Source organism: Cantharellus anzutake (genome assembly GCF_015039405.1).
Source record: "Cantharellus anzutake strain C23 chromosome Unknown EI90scaffold_42, whole genome shotgun sequence".
NCBI lineage: Eukaryota > Fungi > Basidiomycota > Agaricomycetes > Cantharellales > Hydnaceae > Cantharellus > Cantharellus anzutake.
The window spans coordinates 112,901-133,161 of record NW_024066992.1 but is presented as its reverse complement, the minus strand read 5'-3'; the positions used below and the strand labels follow the sequence as shown (position 1 = coordinate 133,161).

The 20,261-nt window shown below is 47.9% G+C and overlaps 4 protein-coding genes across 4 annotated transcripts; 3 read left to right on the top strand and 1 right to left on the bottom strand.

Annotated features, from left to right (window-relative positions):
• The first annotated feature begins 8,988 nt into the window (after positions 1–8,988).
• EI90DRAFT_3291038 (uncharacterized protein) lies at positions 8,989–10,385 on the top strand. Its single transcript, XM_039067255.1, has 5 exons — positions 8,989–9,421; positions 9,479–9,549; positions 9,763–9,868; positions 9,929–10,037; positions 10,122–10,385. The coding sequence occupies exons 1-5, from the start codon at positions 9,124–9,126 to the stop codon at positions 10,249–10,251; spliced, it is 714 nt and encodes a 237-aa protein (XP_038913339.1). The 5' UTR covers positions 8,989–9,123; the 3' UTR covers positions 10,252–10,385.
• A 743-nt stretch (positions 10,386–11,128) lies between these two features.
• EI90DRAFT_1822575 (uncharacterized protein) lies at positions 11,129–11,994 on the bottom strand. The gene is made up of 2 exons (XM_039052233.1): positions 11,628–11,994; positions 11,129–11,560 (listed from the first exon to the last, which is right to left on the bottom strand). Exons 1-2 carry the CDS (start codon positions 11,681–11,683, stop codon positions 11,167–11,169), a joined length of 450 nt encoding a protein of 149 aa, XP_038913338.1. The 5' UTR covers positions 11,684–11,994; the 3' UTR covers positions 11,129–11,166.
• A 3,221-nt stretch (positions 11,995–15,215) lies between these two features.
• On the top strand, positions 15,216–17,510 carry EI90DRAFT_1822110 (uncharacterized protein). Its single transcript, XM_039052232.1, has 3 exons — positions 15,216–15,376; positions 15,569–16,421; positions 16,726–17,510. Exons 1-3 carry the CDS (start codon positions 15,312–15,314, stop codon positions 17,476–17,478), a joined length of 1,671 nt encoding a protein of 556 aa, XP_038913337.1. The 5' UTR covers positions 15,216–15,311; the 3' UTR covers positions 17,479–17,510.
• EI90DRAFT_1821572 (uncharacterized protein) lies at positions 17,433–18,693 on the top strand. The gene is made up of 2 exons (XM_039052231.1): positions 17,433–17,992; positions 18,108–18,693. The coding sequence occupies exons 1-2, from the start codon at positions 17,619–17,621 to the stop codon at positions 18,391–18,393; spliced, it is 660 nt and encodes a 219-aa protein (XP_038913336.1). The 5' UTR covers positions 17,433–17,618; the 3' UTR covers positions 18,394–18,693.
• Positions 18,694–20,261: the final 1,568 nt, after the last annotated feature.

Below are 20,261 nucleotides of genomic sequence, written 5' to 3'. Positions count from 1 at the left end.
GCCATATATAAACACGCGAGTACTTGCAAACCCATTACGAGTTACTACTACTACCTTATCGAGTTGATCGCGCGCACACGGAACCCTCCGGAGCGAACGTTACATGTAGTTAACGTTAGTAAGGGGGAGGCAGGCCGGGTTCTTCTTCCCTTCCCTTCTTTTTTTTCTTCGTACCCCTGGTTGCAAGCCCGATCACACCCGCATCAAGCTAGGAACTATAAAGTCAGCTGGTCATCGTTGCAACGACCATAAAAACGAGGGCTTTTTTTTGCGCTTGCAAAATTTGAAAGAGAGAACAAGAAAGAAAAGAAAGATGGATTGCGAAATCGATGGCTGTGCTTACATAACGCGTTTTCCATCAAACAAGCTTTAGCGGAACATGTGATGCCTTGTTGCCCAAGCGGCCGCGCCAGCGCTCGCTAAAGCCGTTTTCGTCGAACAGCAACAACAACAAGCTTACCAAAAAGGAAGAACATACACGTGTTTATTATTATTATCCCACAAAGAGCAAGTGCCAAAATGTTACCGAACTCGGGGGGTCTCATATCACAAAGATTTTAGCTCATACTTATTGTGAGCATATGCTGTTCAGATTGAGAAGTCCCGATCCCCCTCCAACCCCCCCCCCACACACACACACACACAACTTCCTTGCCACCTTCTGCCAGTCACCTTGGATACTGCGCAGTTGTTTTGCCTTCTTTGGGAAATTCTACTTGGCTCATACAACGGAACATCCTGTGGCGTTGGCTTACGTAGTAGTAGTAGTACAGGCGTAATCATTGATATATATATAGCTTCACACAAGATGGCGCATAGATGCGGTCGCGTGCGGCCTGATCGCCTTGCAGAATACGGTTAAAAAAAAAGTCGTAGCTAAGACGCACGGACCGCAACACCCCTACATGACCCCCTTTCCCTCCGGGATCGTTACGTCTTCATGCAGACGTAATCGCATGAACGGCGGAGATCAATCGCAAGCCCACCTTGGCCATGCAATCAAAAATGCATGATTATCCATAATTAGATTTCTTTTACACGCACAGAACCCTTCGCCAAGTGATATGTAAAAAAATCAAATCCGCCAGCTTACAACTACAACGACGTTGCCTGCGCACCCACGTATATATATATATGAGAGAGGGATGATCATTGGATCGAAGCATCCATCCCCAACTTGAACAAAAAAGGAATTGACACTTCCAGCCGGTAGCACCAGTAACCATGTAAGGTGTCCAAATTTCCAAATTAGGATACATAAACAAACAAGAACACAACGTTGTCGATTTATCGACTTCCCTGCCTGTGTTTTTTTTTACGTCACAAAACTAAACTGACTAAAAGTTTTGAGAACTCCGCCGATCCCTTTGGAAAGTGATATACATATATATATGGGAACGTGGTCATCCAACACACTGCTACAGGACCCAGGAACCGAAAAAATCAGGGTATGTATAAGAAAGAAATTTAAAGAAATGGGGAAATTGTCCCGGGGAAGCTTGCAGATAGATAAATAAATACTTTTTGCCCGGCCTAAAAAAGGCACTGCCAAAATGAAAAAAAACCCATTTCTATTCTAAAAAAGATAACGTTCAGGGCTCGATGTAGCACTTATAACCCGAGCAACATCCCCCTTCCATCATCAGAGGCAACCCTCGGCTCCTCTTTCCCTTTCCCCAACCAACCCCACACGTTTTCATTTATTTACGCCGAGATTTTCAGATGATCTTACATAACCCCTCTCGATTTTTCAGCCGTTCGATAAGTAATATATACTTCATTTTTGGCAAGATCATCCGATATATATATTAATTTGACGAACAGCGACAAAGGAGTCATCTTGCATGTCCGTGGACATGAGTTACTTAAATATACATGCAAATGGTGTCGCGTACTATGTACATAATGCAGTCATTGCGCAACAGTGAATAATATATATATATACTATCCTCGCAGCTAGCGTGAACCTACTCATGTTCATATTCACAATATTCCACGGCCATCATCGCGTAGTCAACAGCGCGTTACACACTTCTTCCTGGACGATGAATGAGAGAGAGAGGAACTTACAGGGGCAAGTGCCCAGTCTAGAAACCCAGCCGGCCGACCGCTGCAAGATGGACAAAAGCATCAATGAGGCTATTTTTACTAAAAATAAAAAAAGCCCTGGCTAGGCCCCTTTTTTTTACAACGACGTGAAATGCACCTAGAGATGGGACACAGGCAGTGCGGGCGGGCTATTGATGGCCTGTCTAGGCTCTAATTACATTTATCATCGATATTTCGAATTCTTGCTGCGCCACCGACCGCGCTTTCATTCACAGCCAGCCTCATTGCAGATCGCCGCTCTTAGCTCCTAGTCATCCCAGGTCAAAAAAGAAATACATAGCTAAGCACGTACGTACGTACGGTCAAACAATATTATTATCGACCGTATCCTTTCTCAATGTAAAAATACATTATGTTAGTTATACTTTTTCCGACGCATAAACATATATCTTGGCCAGAACGACAATGGATGATCATCAATCCTTATCCGTTACGAAGACGGGAAAAAAGATGAACATCGCTAGGAGAGAGTGGGGGAGGAGGAGGAGGAGGACCGGGGCCATGTTTTGCACCTTCAAGTCCTTTGGGATCGAAAGTGAGAAAACATTCCACGGAAACTACTCAATCGGGAGGCCCGGCCGGGGAGCATAAGGGGTTGGTTGGAATCGAGCGCGAGCGATACACTGCCGTAGTTACCTAGGTGCATAACATTATACAAGAAGAACGTGATACCAGTGCTCTCGCAGCCGATGAGCCTATGCCGGCGTCTCCGTAAAAAGGATGTCAACGCTGGAGTGTGGCGCCCCCCATAAGCCGGCAACTTAAGCGCGAAAAAAATTGTGTGTGTGTGTGTGTATTATTTAAAAAAAAATAAAGATATCAACGTCTGGATGATACCGAATATAGTAGCCGCCACTACAACACGATCTAATGTGGCAAGTGGCCCCATTCATATTTGCCAATGTTAATTCTCCTGACGCGCCCCCCTTGCTGCGTAGCGTTGTATAACGCAAAAAATAATTGACCAACTGCGCGATACGCTCCCCTACCAAATTCACAGGGATACGTCAAAAACTAGGTAAAAGGGGGTTGGGGGGGCTAGCAGTACAGTGAAGTTCGGCGTTACCTGTCAGGTGTAAGTGGCGCATAAGAATGCGATTAAAAGTTGATGCAAGTGTCGTTTATCGCGCGGAAGCTGAGCAAGCGTAGCGAAGAGCTATAGGCGCTGATTATAGGGGAGGAGGCTGGGGACCAACACATAAGCAAAAAAAAAAAAAAATTATGCAAAAGAAATCGAAAGGGTGGCCGGCGCCCAGTCCGGATATACATTTACGTGTAGTCGCTTAGACGTCCTCATCGATCTCCACGGTTTCCGATTGCTGTGGCTGGTGAAACCTCCTTATCATGATCAGTGTTCTCGCGTCGGGTTCGCTGACAGGTCCAGGTCAATCTTACGCACTCCATCGAAGGGATGCCGAGCAAGAAAGCTGAAAGGCGCGCTAACCCCTATAAAAGTAATGTTGTCTAACTCAGCAATGATGCGCCGACAACAGCTTGAGTACCAGCTCCCATGCAGTACTGACACTCCCGCCACTCACTCAGGGGCCCCATACGCATCAGGCAAGCATACCTGCTAACGGTAGCGGAGAGGGGAAAGCCTGATAGGATAGGAGGCTTGGGCCTGGTGACCAGCTGGCAAATGCTCTTGCACGTAAGAAATCGGAAAGGGTGCAAAAATATATATTAGAGGCGCTAATCCATTGATGCGTGTGGAACGACGTTGACGTCATCTTGTACGGCCTGGAAACTCCCGTTCGCTGACAAGTCGATCTCACGCATTCCCGTCCAAGGATTTGTCGGTTAAAAAGGCGAGCCAGCTGACAGATCATGAAGCCCCTATGTCTAACTCAGCGATGACACGTCGCCGACGGCTCCGAATTACCATCTCCGTGATTGTACCATTCCGGCCACTTACAACCCGCTTACACATCAAGCATGCATCAGCTAAAAAAAAAAAAAAAAATCATCGGTGCCGCTTGACTGAAAAGAAAAATTATTTTCTCCTTGATGAAACAGAGAACTCATTAATGACAATATCTTACTACAGTGGAACATGGCGATAGTACGCATATTACCCTTCAATACGAATACGTGACTGCTCTGATACTCTCATCACCACTAGTATTGGCATTTCGCAAGCTCGATCTACACGCAACCCTCCGGAAACCCCCACACACAGCCCCCGCCGCGCGCTAGCGTTAGATGCTGAATTATGGTAGTATAGCATGATCTGGTACGATCGTGAGATTTTGGAACGAAGCCCCGACGGAGATCGGGACAGCTAGCGCTAACTTGCTCCTGTTGATCAAGTCACCAGGGTCTTAAGTATTATCCGCATTACAACCGATGACGTCTCGAAAATTCGGTACCGTCATAGCGCGCCTAGATACTATGTAGCCGCTAAATTCAAACGATCCTCCTCCACCCCCGAGCGTCAGCACTATAAATAGGTAAACTGAACACGAGAGTGTGCGCGTAAAAATGAACATGAACTCTCTCAGGATTCCAGTATCCTTAGTAACTGGGCGCTAAAACCAAAGCCCACAAATTGATGTTTGGTGAGCATTGCTTGGGTGTGAAATCCCATCAAACATGATGCTAAATCCTCCCGAGAAAATTGTACTTTTGTGCGCGGAAATGCCCGTACATGTATCTAACGCGCGGTCGCTCCGATCTGGCGGACTAATGCTATGAGATTTTAGGGTCCTCGGGTCCAGCGGCATCGTGCAAATAAGGCTAGGCTTAGTTTCGATCTCCACTAACACTAGCAGCCAGTGGTCACACTATAGAAATGATAGTCATCCAGGGTCGGTATGTGTCGATTTACTATACCCAATGAATCAGATAAGTGGCATGGCCACTGTTCACGCAAAGGGTGAATATATATATGGGGCGGTGTTCAGGAAAGGTCTGATCAGCCACGAGCTGTCCCAGCAACTGAATATAAGAGGATGATTTCCAATGCTTTTGACGGGGCCATTGTATACGGTTGTCGTGAGCGCGCGGCCGTGTGATGCGAGTAGACACGCAAGACCAACTATGTAGTAGCAAAAAAAAAGGCGCCCATGCAACAAGCAAAGGATACACGTACCTTTGTTCCGACTTCGGGTCCCGGGACCTGAATATTTCTTTCTCCCCCCCCCCCCCCCCCAAATCAAGGAAAGCAGCACTCCCTCCCCCCCTGGCTCTGCATAGCTATTCCAATGGGACCCTAGCTAGTACATGACCTGCCTACCTGAGAACAAGCGAGAGCAGCCAATGGATCAAGCCCATAATTTGCGCGCAACCGCTACCGAGTATCACACACACACACATTGACACATGCACACACACACGTGGACACACACAGACCTAGAACGCCAATCGATAATATACCTATTATAAGCCGGCAGCCACCATCCCCTCGCCGAGCGCCAGCTAGCGTGGAAATCGAATTTTAAAAAGGCCTCAGTTGGCATGATCATCACGTATAATAAGATCATTCGACCGTTCCCAGAAATTGTAAGAGGGAATTAACCCTCCCATCAATGTTGCAAACGCCTTTGCACATGGCCAAAACAAAGAAAGTAAATATCGATTAACTTGATTTCGTATGGTATCTGGTGTCGTGATGGTTGCGCAACGCCTAGAAAGTCTGCATGGCACCGACGCAGATCGAAGTGAGACGACTGGAATTTAAATACACCACGACACAAGCAAATGTAAATACGCAGTTGATGATTTCCAACAGCCACGCAAAGGGTTTCGACAAATCAAATGGACCTCATATGTATCTCTAGCTGTATAGTGATACACAGCGTGATAGAGAAGAAAAAAACAACGAGAAGTGTTCATAACGTTGCAGAATCGATGGCTAATTAAAAGAGTCCAAGTACGTGTGCAGTGCGCATGGAGACTAGAGGAAACCACATGGCTAGATGAGGATGAAGAATGCTAGTCTGTGGAAATCCAATTGGGGTTAGAAAAACAATTGAGAGGAGGGAGAGAGAGAGAGAAGAACAAGAAGATTTATCAATTCACCATGCACGTTTTCGTTGTCGCTGCATGCACGCAGTCGTTGCGCTAGGGGGATGTCAACCGGTTGGATGAATTCGAAGACATTGGGCGAATCAGCCACGAGTATGTACTATCATATCATATCATATCATATCAGCGCACAGATAAACGGATTTATTAATAAATATATAATATATAACGATAGTGCAACGCCACAAATCATCGATGGCATGCAAAGAAAAGAAAAAAAGAAGAAACCATTCGTGAATGTTGATCTAGATACATACTCTTTATCGATCTTATCATGCGTGGATAGATGCGCCTAGCTCGATCAAAAGAACGAGGGTGGTCCGAGATCGATTGCACGAAAGAGTCGATTATATATAAGCCACTCACGCGCGTGGACGTGCGCAGGGATCTTGGTCAATCACTGCATAGCTTTGCCCACCACACCCTCCCCCATGATCATCTGACTAAGGTCACATTATGCCTTCCACTCACGGGAAATTAAAAAGATGCGATAAAGTATTTTAAAGTGTGTAACGGAGAATAGTATAGATAGATAGTACATGAACACCTGATATGGGTTCATTATGGATGACCCGAAATGGAACAAATTAAACCATTGGTCATGCTCTTGCTGGGGCTGGCGTATATATATATATATGTATTGGTGCATGCCCGTTGGCGTAACACCAGCTTATGCCGTACCACTGGAGAGCGAAATGAAAATTAAAGGGTCCATGGAACTGTGTGAGCGGACACATATAATATACCCGGTGCTACGTACCGTATATATATGAATTGGAGTTAGTACTAATCCCACACGCATGTCAGGAATGAGAGTCTGAGGGCCAAGTATATGCATGGCTAACTAACCATCGGCTCGTCAGTTGATAGAATCATGAGACCCGCCAGTTATACACATCATCTCCGTGTGAATGTGGTGGCGTGTGCATGTGTACTGTCACGGCATGCCAGCAGCGATATTGTCAACGCCAGTGGCTAGGCAATTATTAGTAGAACCTACCCAAACGAGACAGGAGGAATCATCTTCTAATTCCGAGAAGACAAAATTTGATTACCCCGTGAATGGGATCATCGGGCTTAAGTTCGTGGCCGGAGCTAGAAGCAGGAGCCGTTCTGATGGCGCTAGGGAGCGCCCGTGCTTCCTGTCACCTGCCATGGTGAATTCAGTCAGAACATACGTCGAAACTCAACAGCCGGGTGTGTCAATCAGTCGAAGCCGACTGACAACAAAGGGGCTTGCGGCTGGGCGGGGGGGAATCCTTCGACTGCTCCATTCTTGCTCGACCACCGAATCATGCAATGATTAAAAACCTCCGGTGCACGTCACTCCGGACTCAATTAGTTGCTTAGTGAGCCAGCACTGGGAGCAGAAGATCATGCCAATGACAGCGGAAGGCAGCCCCTTCCGATTTAATCTCGCACGGCTACACCAGAACTAGAGGCCTAGGATTGAAAGGGCCGGGAGTCCAGCTCCAAATGATCATTTAATCCGTTGTGGAAACGTTCTACCTAATGGCGCTACTTTGACACTATCACGACTGTGTACGTGTATGCGCGCGAATGAATGAATGATCTTCAAGTTGGTGGTAGGCGACATGTAAATATAAAAGAACCATTGGTTCCCCGGCAGGTCTTGGTAGTAGGACGCACTATATATATATAACGCACACTGTAAGAGCGAGTGTGTCATTCGATTTCGGCGGAGTGAATTTCTAGGAGATTTGCTATTATCGATAGTGCGAAAGCTGAAAGCCACCATCCTGCAATCGCTAAGGCCGAGAATCGCCTAACGCCCTGCAGGGTCCAACAACATACACCGAGCATTTCACGTAGCAAATCATTTTTTTTTAAAAAAAAAAAATAGCTACCAGCTCCAGCCCACACCCTTTCATAGCTCCTCTATCACGACGAGAAAATATTATTTTCCAGCTGAGCACCAGAAAGAGCCTTCGATCCACTGCACCCGTACACTGGCACCAGAGAAAAACGTATAAGTAAGCCATTATTAAAAAATGCCGCAAATGGATGTTTTGTTTTGGTCATGACATATTCCAGCGCAACCCGAATACTGCCAGATATGTAACGACAGAGTGCTAACGCGCGGGATCGACGAGTTCATATATTCTCGATCGCGTCTCGCAATGCGGCGTTTTACATATATATAATTAACTGTCATCCGACTCAAGTGACCCTGGACCGAGCGCTTGAGATGTATCGGATCTCGACTCTCCCAGCACCTCGGTTCAGGGTGCCCATGTAGCGGGATCGACAGGGTATAGTAGACAGGGGCACATGCCACGCACGGCTAATCAATGGGGCACTTGCGCTGTGATTTGTGGGAACACGGAGCTCATATTTCTTGCACAGATCCAGCGGGGTGGAACGAAATGAAAGATGAACACGGTGTTCTGGAATCTGTGATAAGGAGATGCATCATGTTGCTGACAAGCATAAATCCTAGTTACATAGGTTGCTGCGCAGTCCACATACCATGCACAAGCGCCGAGCAAAACAACTCGACATGCATTGTTTATCTTATGGCGCCATTATACCCCTAGTGTATGTGGAAGACTATATTCCCAGATTCGCTGCGGAAATGTCAGCGAATGGGTTCCATAAGAAAGGAAAGGAGTTCACGATTACTGGTAGAACCTTATATCCATACCAAAAGGACTCGACGATTCAATTCTTTGCAACTTGACAGTATATAAAACGAAGCGGAAGCTAGGTAGGTACTAACCTTCAGGACCGAAACATTTCCTCGAAACGCTATAGCTCACAAGCCGATATTCTTTCTTAATTAAGCCGAAAGCCTAGCTCCGCCTCCACTGCAGCAAGTCTTCGAACAATATAGTCCTCCCTCCACCCCCTCCCCCACCCCGCCCCAAACCCCCTAAATGCTCCTCTTACAGGCTTCCTCGCTACACGTGTTACGCAAAAAAAAAAAATACGTACAACCGCAACTCGAACCCCTGTGCGCGGCCACGTATGTACCCAATATGGCTTCAGCATTTCCCTTTCTTCTCCCCATCCCAAACTCTTCTTCCTGAGATGAAATGGGAGTCCAACAGTTTGTTTACTTATATACCTGGTGCTCAGATGATTGGGACGGGGCTTGTACCCTTTGTCCAGGGGTACTTACTACCTGGGGGTTTCCCGACCGAGCCGCTCGGCGGGAAAAATCAAAGGGAAAAAAAAATCCCCTCTGTCCGGCCAGGCTCTCAAGTGGATCAATGGCGTTTGTCTCCCGTAGTAAGGAGGCACTTTGCGCTGCACGCAGCTAGGCGTGCGTGCAATACCTGCCCCGGCCGCAGATTTGATCGTCTGGAACCAATTGTAAAAGTAAAACACAGCAATTTCATCACACAAGCCATCACAGCACTGGTTGGACCATGGACCAACCCGCTCGGGTGTGTGCGTGCCAGGTACTGGGACGCCCTTCCCCTTCCCAATCAAACAAACAGTAGATCACTCTCATGACCCGACTGCGGATCCGTCCGCGTGCACGTACCCACACGGCCCCCATAGTAAACCCCTCAGTTCTAGAAGTCCCCCCCCCCCCCCCCCCCAAAGTTCTAGCCCAAGTTCCAGTTCCGGGCTGGCTAGGTACTATGTACGATCGGTCAGGAATTCACATTCAAAACCGGTTTGATCCCAAGTCAGGGTAATAAGTACGGTTGGAAAAAAGGAAAAGGAAGGGGAAAAGGGCCCGTTGGTAGGGTTACCAAGACTAGTAAGCTAGTCCAACTCTGTACAAATGCCCGCATTGTTGTACAATGGAACTTTATAGTAGTATGTAACTTGTCAAGTTTTGCCCGCGCGAAGCGGGTTGTTGGCCGGAGATGGCCGCGCATACACCCGGGCCAAGAATCATGCAACCCCCTTCCGGCGCCGGTTGTTATGTAAGTAAAAGAATTGCTCGGTAACTAAAAATCCAAACCGTCTTTTTTTGTGCACTCACAAATTCGTGTACTACTGCTAATCAGCAAGCCCCCCCCCCCTCCTCCTTCACGGTGGTCCCCCATGTCCAATATTATTGTTGGGGCGCGGCCGCGCAAAAACTGCACTTCTGTCTACCCCCTCACGGTGATTTCAACTAATGCATACATAACATGATCCGGATCTGTTCACCGAGTGGCCAGCAGTTGCAACCTCATTGGTGTCAATTAACGAGGAGATCTCCAGCCTTACTATATAGCTCGGATACTGCCCCACCCGCAGATCCTCATATCCATATCCCCTATACAAATACAAACGTTCCATCATCATTATATTTTTTTACATATACATTTTGTAAATTACTGATTGAAATCAATTCTCGGCGACGACTTGGCAAGATCAGCGAGGATGCACTGGTACTTCCTTCTTCTTCTTCTTCTTCGGTTGGTCCCCCCTTGTGTACCCCGTAGGAATACATATGCCACGCACGCACACACACACACACACACAGTGTAACGACTTCTTCATAATGATATTTATATGTGGCCTTCTTTGGAATTTCCGCGGGGTTTAGCGAAGGGACCTGAGAGACAGGGAAGGAACTGATCTGGTCAATTAAGGGTCCAACTAGTGCCATATTACAACACGATCAACATTTTTTTCCTTTTCTTTTCGGTTTATGTCGTAAGCATCAGAATAAAAAAATGCACAGTCAGTATATGCTTGCATGCATAGGAGAATCGACGTCGTCAGGAAATGGACCTCCAGCTGTATCATTAAAATTACAATTCGACAACCACATGTATACAGGCACTGCTTACTAGCCGCGGGGGCGCGGCTTCACAATTGTATCCACATGGTACTACTGTAGATCCATCGTCATCCATCACCATCATACAATGCAATCGTATGTATGAAACCGAAAAAAAGGACATCTCAGTCTATATTTGCATGATGACATGCATCCAACCACCGAAACTGTATCATGCTGTATATACAGAAGAAAAAAAGGACTAAATAAAAAGAGAACCATGCACACTCGGCCTGAGATTACGATGCAGTCCTCGTCTTCTCGTCCAATTTATTCTTGGCTCATTTATGTAAAGCTGGGGCGGATCCTTGAATGAATGATGGGGGGTCGAATGACGCAACTATATTATATATATATCTTGTCTGCCCATTGGACGAGCGCAAGATCGACGACAGGACCAAAAAGAAATGGGAAAAATTATCGAAGCAGCTTGACAGCGAATCGAAGCACGGATGACGAACGCCTCCGAAATAATTATGATGCGAATGGTTGCGGCACGTTCGTGCAGTGTGCCCCCCTTCGGCATGGCTGAATAGTTGCATAGGCTGGAGATCGAGCAGTTGCCAGGGGGGGAGGCAATGAGATGATAACGGCACTGAAGTGCAGATTGCAATATCATCATGCAAGAATGTTAACACGGGGAACAATGGCCAGTCGGGATATGAACGCATGCCACTGGATACAGCAAAAAAAAAAGGCAAGATTGGTATGAAAGGGCTAAAGGAGTATTATTACCACTTACCACTTCGCGGTTACACTTACCAGCACAAGGGAACGATCGCGACGGCCGGCACTCATGGCCGAAAACCCAAATCGTCGGGGTAAGTATGCGGCAAGTTACCATCGTTCCCTCGGGTTTTTCCCTGATCTTCCTCAACGACGAAAAAGATAACCCCCAGGTAACCATGCACCTAAACGATTTAGTTCGGAGATCTCCTGGCCCCCCCTTGGGGGCGATAGGGCAAAAACGTGCCACGGGTTGTAGCCCTTTTCAGGGGCGCCCCCCTTCGGAGGTCGAGTGCCCATGGGCGCTTGTCGCGCGAAAACCAAAAAATAAATTCACACTCGAGCCCTGAGCTTCCGATCAGTTTCTCTGGCACAATAGTTTTCATTCCCGACTATTGTTATCTGGGCTCGGCAGTGACCCCGCCAGTGCTTGGGAAAATCCCCATGTCACCCCATGACACGATATGACCGAAAGGATGAAACAGGAGCCTTCACTCCACTCCCCCTCCACTCCCCCCCTCCCCCTTCTCCGACAGCATGTATTAGTAGACTAGAAGCCTAGCACGACCCAAGTCCGGGCGAACACCCGAATGGATATCGGATCAGAAGGGGAAAGTGACAAGCCCGAGTTGGGGTGCTCATCACTAGTCAGCGCCACTTCAATTGACCGACTCGACTTGAACTGACTCCGCGAGATGCCGGTGCAGGCTGACAATATCGGGCGTAGAAGTCCGCTGTCCAACGTCAGGAAGTCAACACTCAACGGAGGTTCGGAAGTGGCAAAGGCCAGGCATGATATAAAGTGGCTGTGGGAAAATGTACAAGCGAAAGGACGGTGGACGATTCCCGCATAGATGATTTGAAAGATCAGCAATCGATAGTAGGGGGTAGCTAACGTCTATGGAGAACGAACGGCCGACTAAAAGTTGGTCAGGGATTATGGACAACGAAACTAAAGTCGTTCGATGATTTTTTGTTGCCGAACCATTTTTTGTTGGCAGTGATTAGCCATCAGTGACTGATTGGCGAGGGGGAGTGACTGGGAACACAAAGGGGTCGATTCTGGGAGAAGAGATGAATTATCTTGGTACCAGTAGTTGGATTGGATGTCCCTGTCGATCATGGCGATTTCAGCCCGGCGCTTGGCTCACTGCGGTTGCCCCCCCCCCCCCAAACACACACACAACAATTAGGTTTTGGTTGAGAGACGGGGGGTTGGTTTGTTTGATAACTAACGTGCTCGCAAATGGAGGATTCGGGATTCGGGCACATATATCAACTCGAAGTGAGCATGATTACTCATTGCTTACTAGTTCTGGAGGACGTAACAAATTGTACAAGATCCTTGGAACGGGTATGAACTCCGCTTCCCTTTCTTGGGCCCCACCTGGTTTCGCCATCACCATCGGGTTCCAGTACTCTGGTGCCCATGCCTTCGGCAATAATCATGGCGGTGGTTATACGGCGGAAGCCCAAGCCGGCAGCTGAGTTTAGGCGATGAGGAGGATCTGGGTGGGATAAATCAGTTTGAGCGTTGCTGAATATGGATAATCATGAGATGCGAGATGGAGATCTGCGAACACAGCGCGCGCGCACGGGCGGTACCGTCCAGGTCGCTCTAGCGAAGGAAGGAAAGTTTGAAGGGGGGGGGGGGAAATACACATACAAAGTAAAGTGAGACACGTCAATTTTCGAGGGAGAATGTTCGTTCCGGGGTGTTGTCATTGGCTACGGTACGATTGCGGTGCCGTGGGTTGTACCGACCGGCCATGCCATACCGCAGTACTAGTAGTTGCAAACGGTTCCGTATATGTGTTCGAGGTGTCAGCTGGTGTCAAAGCCACCGTTAATTAGCCCAGTTTCAAAGATGACATTTGTGATATATGATCTATTGCCGCGCGCCCGCGCCGTTGATCTTTTTATGTATCAGACGAATGTCCTGAGCTGCCAATGCGCCAGCCGGGTTGGGTTGAGTTGAGTTGATGAGATGAGATGAGATAGCCTCTTTCAATTTCGGGGGAGTATGGGCGGGAGAAACACTGTTGGGGAATGCAAAACCAAAAAAAAAAGAATAGAAATTCTTCGGAGAGTACCTTGTTCTCTGTTAGAGCAAATACTATATAGCTGCGGCAGTTTGCTTACTCAGTTTAGGGATAGTTGGTTTTCATATACAGTATGTTCCTCGCTCGCTTGCTGGCTATGGAGACAGGGCTGAAGCTGGATATGGATGGGCTGTCCAGGTGTTTACGTAGCGCATCGACAATATATTACGGTGAGGTGAGACAACGGTATCAATATTATAGTAAGCACTAAGGAGTATGTGTAGTTGGCGGGCGCGTAATTGGGAGATCTAGAGACATGGATCTCTTGTCATAGTAGCTAATCAGTGTGACAAGAGGGGGATCCGAGGTGTAGGTTTGGCACAAGAGTAGTCTCAGGATGGCTGGTTGTCAACAGGGGCCACTACGGCAGGCGGCAAGGCACGGGTCGAGGAGTTAGGAGTTGGGGGGGTTGATCAAGTGGTACGGCCCGTTGTGAGAATAATGATGATGGCGTGTGGTGGAAGGCAGGTGGCGTTCGTTGTACTTCCATAGCCCCTAGCAACTGCTTCTGGTTGTGCAATATTGCAAGCGGGAGCTGTTATCGAGTGTGTTGTTGTGAGGAGCATGAGGGGTAGGGAATGGGTTCGTTGGAATGGAAGGATCTGAGCGACGACGGTGGACGAGTTGGTGATTACTTGTTGGATGATTTACTGTCACGTTGACGTTTCTCATCCCTCCTGCTCGTTGTTCACCCTGTCGTTCTTGATGCCTTCCTCACTTCTGATCAATGTACAAAAGTAAAAGAATAAAAAAAAGTTTATTGGTTACACGAAGGAAGTTCGGGGGGGAGGAGGAGGAAAGAACTCCAAGGAACGAAGGACGAGGAGTCACTGGTTTTTTCATTTCATTCTTTTCTTTTTTTGACAATTGAATAGGAATCCCTATTCATTTCTATTCAATCTGAATGTATATATGCGGAAATGTATTTATTCGAGTATTGAGTTGAGAGGCTCTGTATTACTTGCCCTAACATATTCGTACCAATATGAATCAAAGTGGAGTTTACATTGCCATATCAGGTGTGACAACCAATTGGGCAGGTGAACACCAAAACTGCTCGTCTCTTCTCCATCCCTCCTCACCACACGCATTGTCTTTCATGAGACTTGCGCCGAGTAGCCGGGTCAGAGTGCGACTCTGTCGAAGTGTTGAAGGGACCTCACGCTCGCCCTTTTTCTTGCCGACATCTTTGGATCGCGTCAAGGCCAAAAGTCCTCAATCCTGATAAACCGATTCCAAGGCCTAATTCAGTGGCATTTTGGATCATAAAATACAAATTTTGATAAGTAATTATTTGGATCCGAATGATTTCTTTGCGATTTGTATTCAAATATTCCGAAGCCCTTCCCCATTGACAGAGTTGGAATTACAAATCGCAGTAAATGGAATTAAAATAATGCTATGAATGGAAAGTCAGCAGGATTGAATTGGATTGCTGGAATTTCAATGCCGGTAGATTTAGTATTTTTTGGATTTGTATACATGGGCTTCATTGGGTAGGTATAGGTGCACTACAAAACCTTGTTAACACTCAACTGCACGTCGTCTCTCGTCTCTCTCTCTCTCTCCCTCCCGCCCTCCCGTCCCTTCCTCTGCCGATGCCCATTGCCCCTCTCATCCCAACATGGACATCGATTACTGCTCAGTTTGTTATAAACATATCGTAGGTCTTCCCTCTCTCTCTCTTCCAAAATTTATCCTTCCCCCCCCCCTCCCTCCTTCTCTGAGCAATACGTCTCATTCTTCACCTTCCCCGTTGTAATCCCTCTTAGGATACGGGTGCTCTCTACTGTTCATTAGCTTGTGAACGAGCTGAAGCACGTCCGACGCCATCGTCTTCCTCCTCCTCACGCAGTCGCATCATGCAGTCTTCCGCCAACAACTACAAGCCCCTCAAGATTACTATGCCTCGTTACGATTTACCCCTTCCTCTCAACACTTCATCTTCTAGTCGTGGTGTTCGTTACCCATATTCCCAAATGTCTTCTCCAATGGACGACGTTATTCCACCTTTTCCCTCTACTCGTCTTGCCCACAACAAACACCGACGTTCCTCGCCTGAACAACTCGCTCGAGACATGGCAGCGATTGAAGAATCGTTTGCGGATGCCTCGATGTGTCCTACAAGGACACCCGCCGCTATTACTACTTCAAGTAATCGTACACACGTCCGGTCAACGACAACAAAATGGAAAGGCGGAAAGGATGAAAATGGAATTGCTCATTGGGTAGCCGATGTTCAATGCGGTGGCCGTGGTCCCAACAATAATAACGTCCACCCCAACCAACGTTCGACTGCGCAGGAACGACAAGTCAGCGCGGTCGCACCATCTGTCTCTGCGCCAGCCCCAGCTCGACATGCTCTAAATCCTAGTGCTTCACCTACACAACTACGTTCCAATCCCCACAACGATCCTCATCATCCTCATCCCCACCATAACCATCATAGAGCTCCGTCATTCGCACTCTCACCTCGAGTGCTGGCGCCTCCCGCTCTGTCCACACATCCCTCATTTGAAGGTCATGGTACGAATTCACGTTCGGAATTTGATTATTACTCTGGAGGTGATGATGACGATGATTTTGAGGATTTTGATGAGGATGTCTTGACGGCCTTTTCATCGGGGGTGAGCACCAGGACGACTACGACAACTACGACGAGTGTCAGCGGAAGTCAGAGAAACGGCAATCTTTCTTCTTCCACCAAGGTGAGCTTGGAATTTTTTCTTGGGGGGGGGAATGTGGAACCGTGGTGTTTTTTTTTTTTTTTGGTGGTTTCTTTTCCCTCCATTTCATTTCCCGCCTGAAGCTCGTTACTGATTCTTTTTTGTTGTTGTTCATTCATATGTGCACGGATAACTCGCACCCTGGTTTTTTTCCCCTTGGACCCTTGGCATGGACGCTCACCCTGGTTTCTCCTTGCCCACCCGTTCTTCTTTCGTCATTCACCAACGGCGTGTAACTGCAACTATGATGCCTTTTGTCTTCTCCTGCTTCTTTTGGTCAACGTAGATGAGCGTGAAGGATTCGCAAGTCACCGTACACCCGACTGCGAACCGATCCGTCCCACCTTCACCCGTCACCCCCTTCACTCTGTCCCCTGCACCCGCCTCTATCACACCCGCGCCCCTTTCACCTAACCTCAATACTCACACCACCCATCCCTCACACGCACACGCACATCATCCTCACCCCAACCCTCATCATCATTATCATCACCAACATCAAAATCCTCCGTCCGCACTAACGCAAAGGCTTTGGCCACCTGCTGCTACCAATGCTGGCGTTGGTAAGGGCGTGAATGCTAATGGTGGCGCTATTGCCCAACAGCAACGAACACGACGCAAAAAGACAACCTTCCAACTTGGAGGTTCCTCATCCCCGTTCGATTCTTCTGATTCAGAGGACGGGGGTTCGTGGTATTCGGGGTCTGACTCGGCCTCTGGGTCTGGGTCTGATGGGGACAGGCGGCCCGTCCCTCAACCTAATCATCATCATCATCATCAACAGCAGCAGCAGCAGCACTACTTGAATCCTGTTGGTCCGCAGCCACGACGAGGGGGGAATGAGACAGTTGGGATGAAAGTGATGAGTGTTTATGAAGCGGGGTTGAGTGATGAGGCTGTTTGGGCAAGCAGGGGGAGGACGAGCGGGAGGAGGTATCCTCCATCCCATCCTGCTCATCCTACTACTGCCGCTAGCACGGCAGCCAGTGGAGTAGCCCTCGTGCCTTCTGCGGGTGTTGGGAGGCGGGTGTTTGTATAGATGTGCCCCCTCTCCCCCCCCCCCCCCCCTTCGGCCTTGGACTCGAGTTCTCATTTTCGACTTTTCCACAATCGCCTCGTACTTCCTCTTCGACCTAATATTTCTTGAATATTTCTTCGTATGTTTCGACTCTGCCAAAAATGGTCCTCCCAAGTACACTCCCCGCTCTGCATTCTTCTGTATCACCACCGCCGTCGCCGCTCTCTCCCAAGTCCCAACCTATCAATGCCACCTACCCTTTCTACCGTGACCCCTCCGCCCTCTCATCGACGTTCCACATACATATCTCCTACTACTACTTGTTCTTTTTCCTCCACGCAATGCATCACAAACTCGCAACTGAAATGCCACTACGCAACGCACCCAAAACGATACCCGTTTCGTCTTGTCTGCTCCCGTTCCCGACTTCCCCCCCACTCCTCTCTCACTCAACGACCTTGCATATCTATCTATCGCTACTCAAACGACAACAAACACCATTCATGGTATTATACGGGACCGGCGCACGACGAAGGCGAGAACGTTCAAATCATTGCATGCATTTTTTCCTCCTCATCTTTTTCATTCTCTTCTCTTCCTGTCCTGTAATCCATTCATTTTTTTTCGTTCATCTGCATATTTCCATCTAGTTCCACGGGGTCACGATCAACACATTTTCCTTGTCCTGTATCTATGATATTTTTCGGCGATCTTTTCTCCTCTCTTAATTTTTTTTTGTCCCCTCCGCCCACCCATGTCTCGTGCCGAATTTTTCTTCCCCGTTCTAACTGTGGAACTCGTGGTGCTTTCGATGGAGATGTACGGATAACAAACAGCTTTGCGATCATAGAGCTTTTTTTTTTTCTTTCTCTTTTTTTTTACTTGACTCGACCAGCTATAACATGTCGTTCCATCGAAAACGAAATGGGAATTTGAAGTTTACGATAAGTGTGGGACTTGTTTGAAAAGGGTGTGAGCAAGCAGCACTGGGAGATTTACCCGCTTGGGGTGTCTGGCGCGATGATGTCGAGCCCGTGAATAACACTCGAGGAGCCCTGCGGCTTACTTACACTTGGGTCAAATTTCCGGAATGAAACTAGTCGCCCGAAAGTTTATTTCTTCTTCCTTTTCAGGTCGTCGGTCCTCTCACCAGTACATAACACGTATATAGCTGGGCTTCCGGCCGGCCAGATTGTTTTTTCGTCACCACACATATACCACGGGCATTTGACAATATATCCAGATCTCACTGCATGGGCGCCTTCATGGTTCGGGTTTTCTTTCGTGTTTTCGTTCCCTGAAGTCCGAAGGGGCGGATCCTTCGGCCGGCCAGCACAGATTGCGGTCAGAACTGTGGCAGTTACTCGGTATTATGCTTGCTTAAGGTCTAATCTATCGGCCGTACCGCAGCTCAGTGCAGTGGTTGATGTGCTATTGAGCTGGCCAAGTTAATAATCGGCCCGCATCGGAAGTCGGAGAACTCGAAGGACATTGTGTGGCATCCAAACTGGCTGCGAAAGCAGCTACTGGTACTGCATGCAAAGAACCCATACCAACACGGCGTATATTAACGTAATTGCTTCTTGTAACCTGTGGAATCTTACCGTTAATCTTGTTCTGTTTCTGGCATCAGGTTTCCGGATCTGTGCGTGCAGTGCAGTGCGTGCGTGTGTGCGCATGCAGTGTGTTTTCTGGATATTTAGCCTGTAAACTTCCAGGCTTGCTCCTGAGAGCGTGGTTGTGCTACTACGGGTGCCATGTGGCATGCAACTTACAGCAAGTGACAAGAAAAATCTGCACCGTGTCAATACAAATCGCTGTTTTCATAGACCGTGAGTCCTGAAGGAATCTCTTTCTTTGTTTTGCATGTAACACTCGACAGCAAATGTATCATAACATTATTCATGTGAAGTATGAAGGAGCACTAGAGGTAGCCCCGCTGGTGATTAGCGCTCATTATTTTATTCAACCAAATTGATCACCAGTCATCTGCGAATGCAATTCTCGGGTCGTCCCGTTCGGTCAAGGGTTTTTTTTGGGAGCATGAGTAACTGGTGTACGTCCGTTCGGGGCCGGAACAGCTAGCTGCACACTGGTTGCGTGTGTGCGTGTGTGTGTGTATGTGCGTGCGTGCGTGTGTGTGCGATCAGTCATGCATGCCGGTCGACTCGGCAGCGAAACGGAGTTTTTAGTTTTTGTAATATGCGGACAACTGCCGTACGGGTAGGTACGATGCAGGTCCGTCTAGCCCTGGCCAGTAGTTTGCCCCTGGGCCTGGCACGCCTTGGGCTCACGCATATAAGGGACTTGTACTGTACTGTGTGATTGGATTCTTCTCCGGGGCTTCTCGTAAACATCACTTGTTATGACTTACTATCTTTGCGCTGTTTTCAATGCATAGTAAGGGTAGTGGCAAGGGGTACAGCAAGCTTGGGAGCTCCCCACGTGCGCTCCCGAATAGTGTGTACATTTTCTCTTGAAATTTGTCCTACCACCAGCGACAGCTATGCATGGCCAGGGGAATTAATTATATACGTAAAAGATCCTCAGGACACCGTATTCATGGATGGTTTGAAATGGCCATGAAATGTCTGTGTGTTGTACGTGAATGATTGTGATTGCACTGATGCGCCCATACTAATCATTGAGATTTGGAACACCGCCGGTTGACTACCATTAACGCGAGACCCGCGGATGCGATTGGCGGCGGTGCATGCATCGTTGCGATATTGGATGTGTATACAGTGCATGGAATTGGTTCCAGAATGAATATGTCCATTTCAGGGTCCGAATCTGTCCTGGCA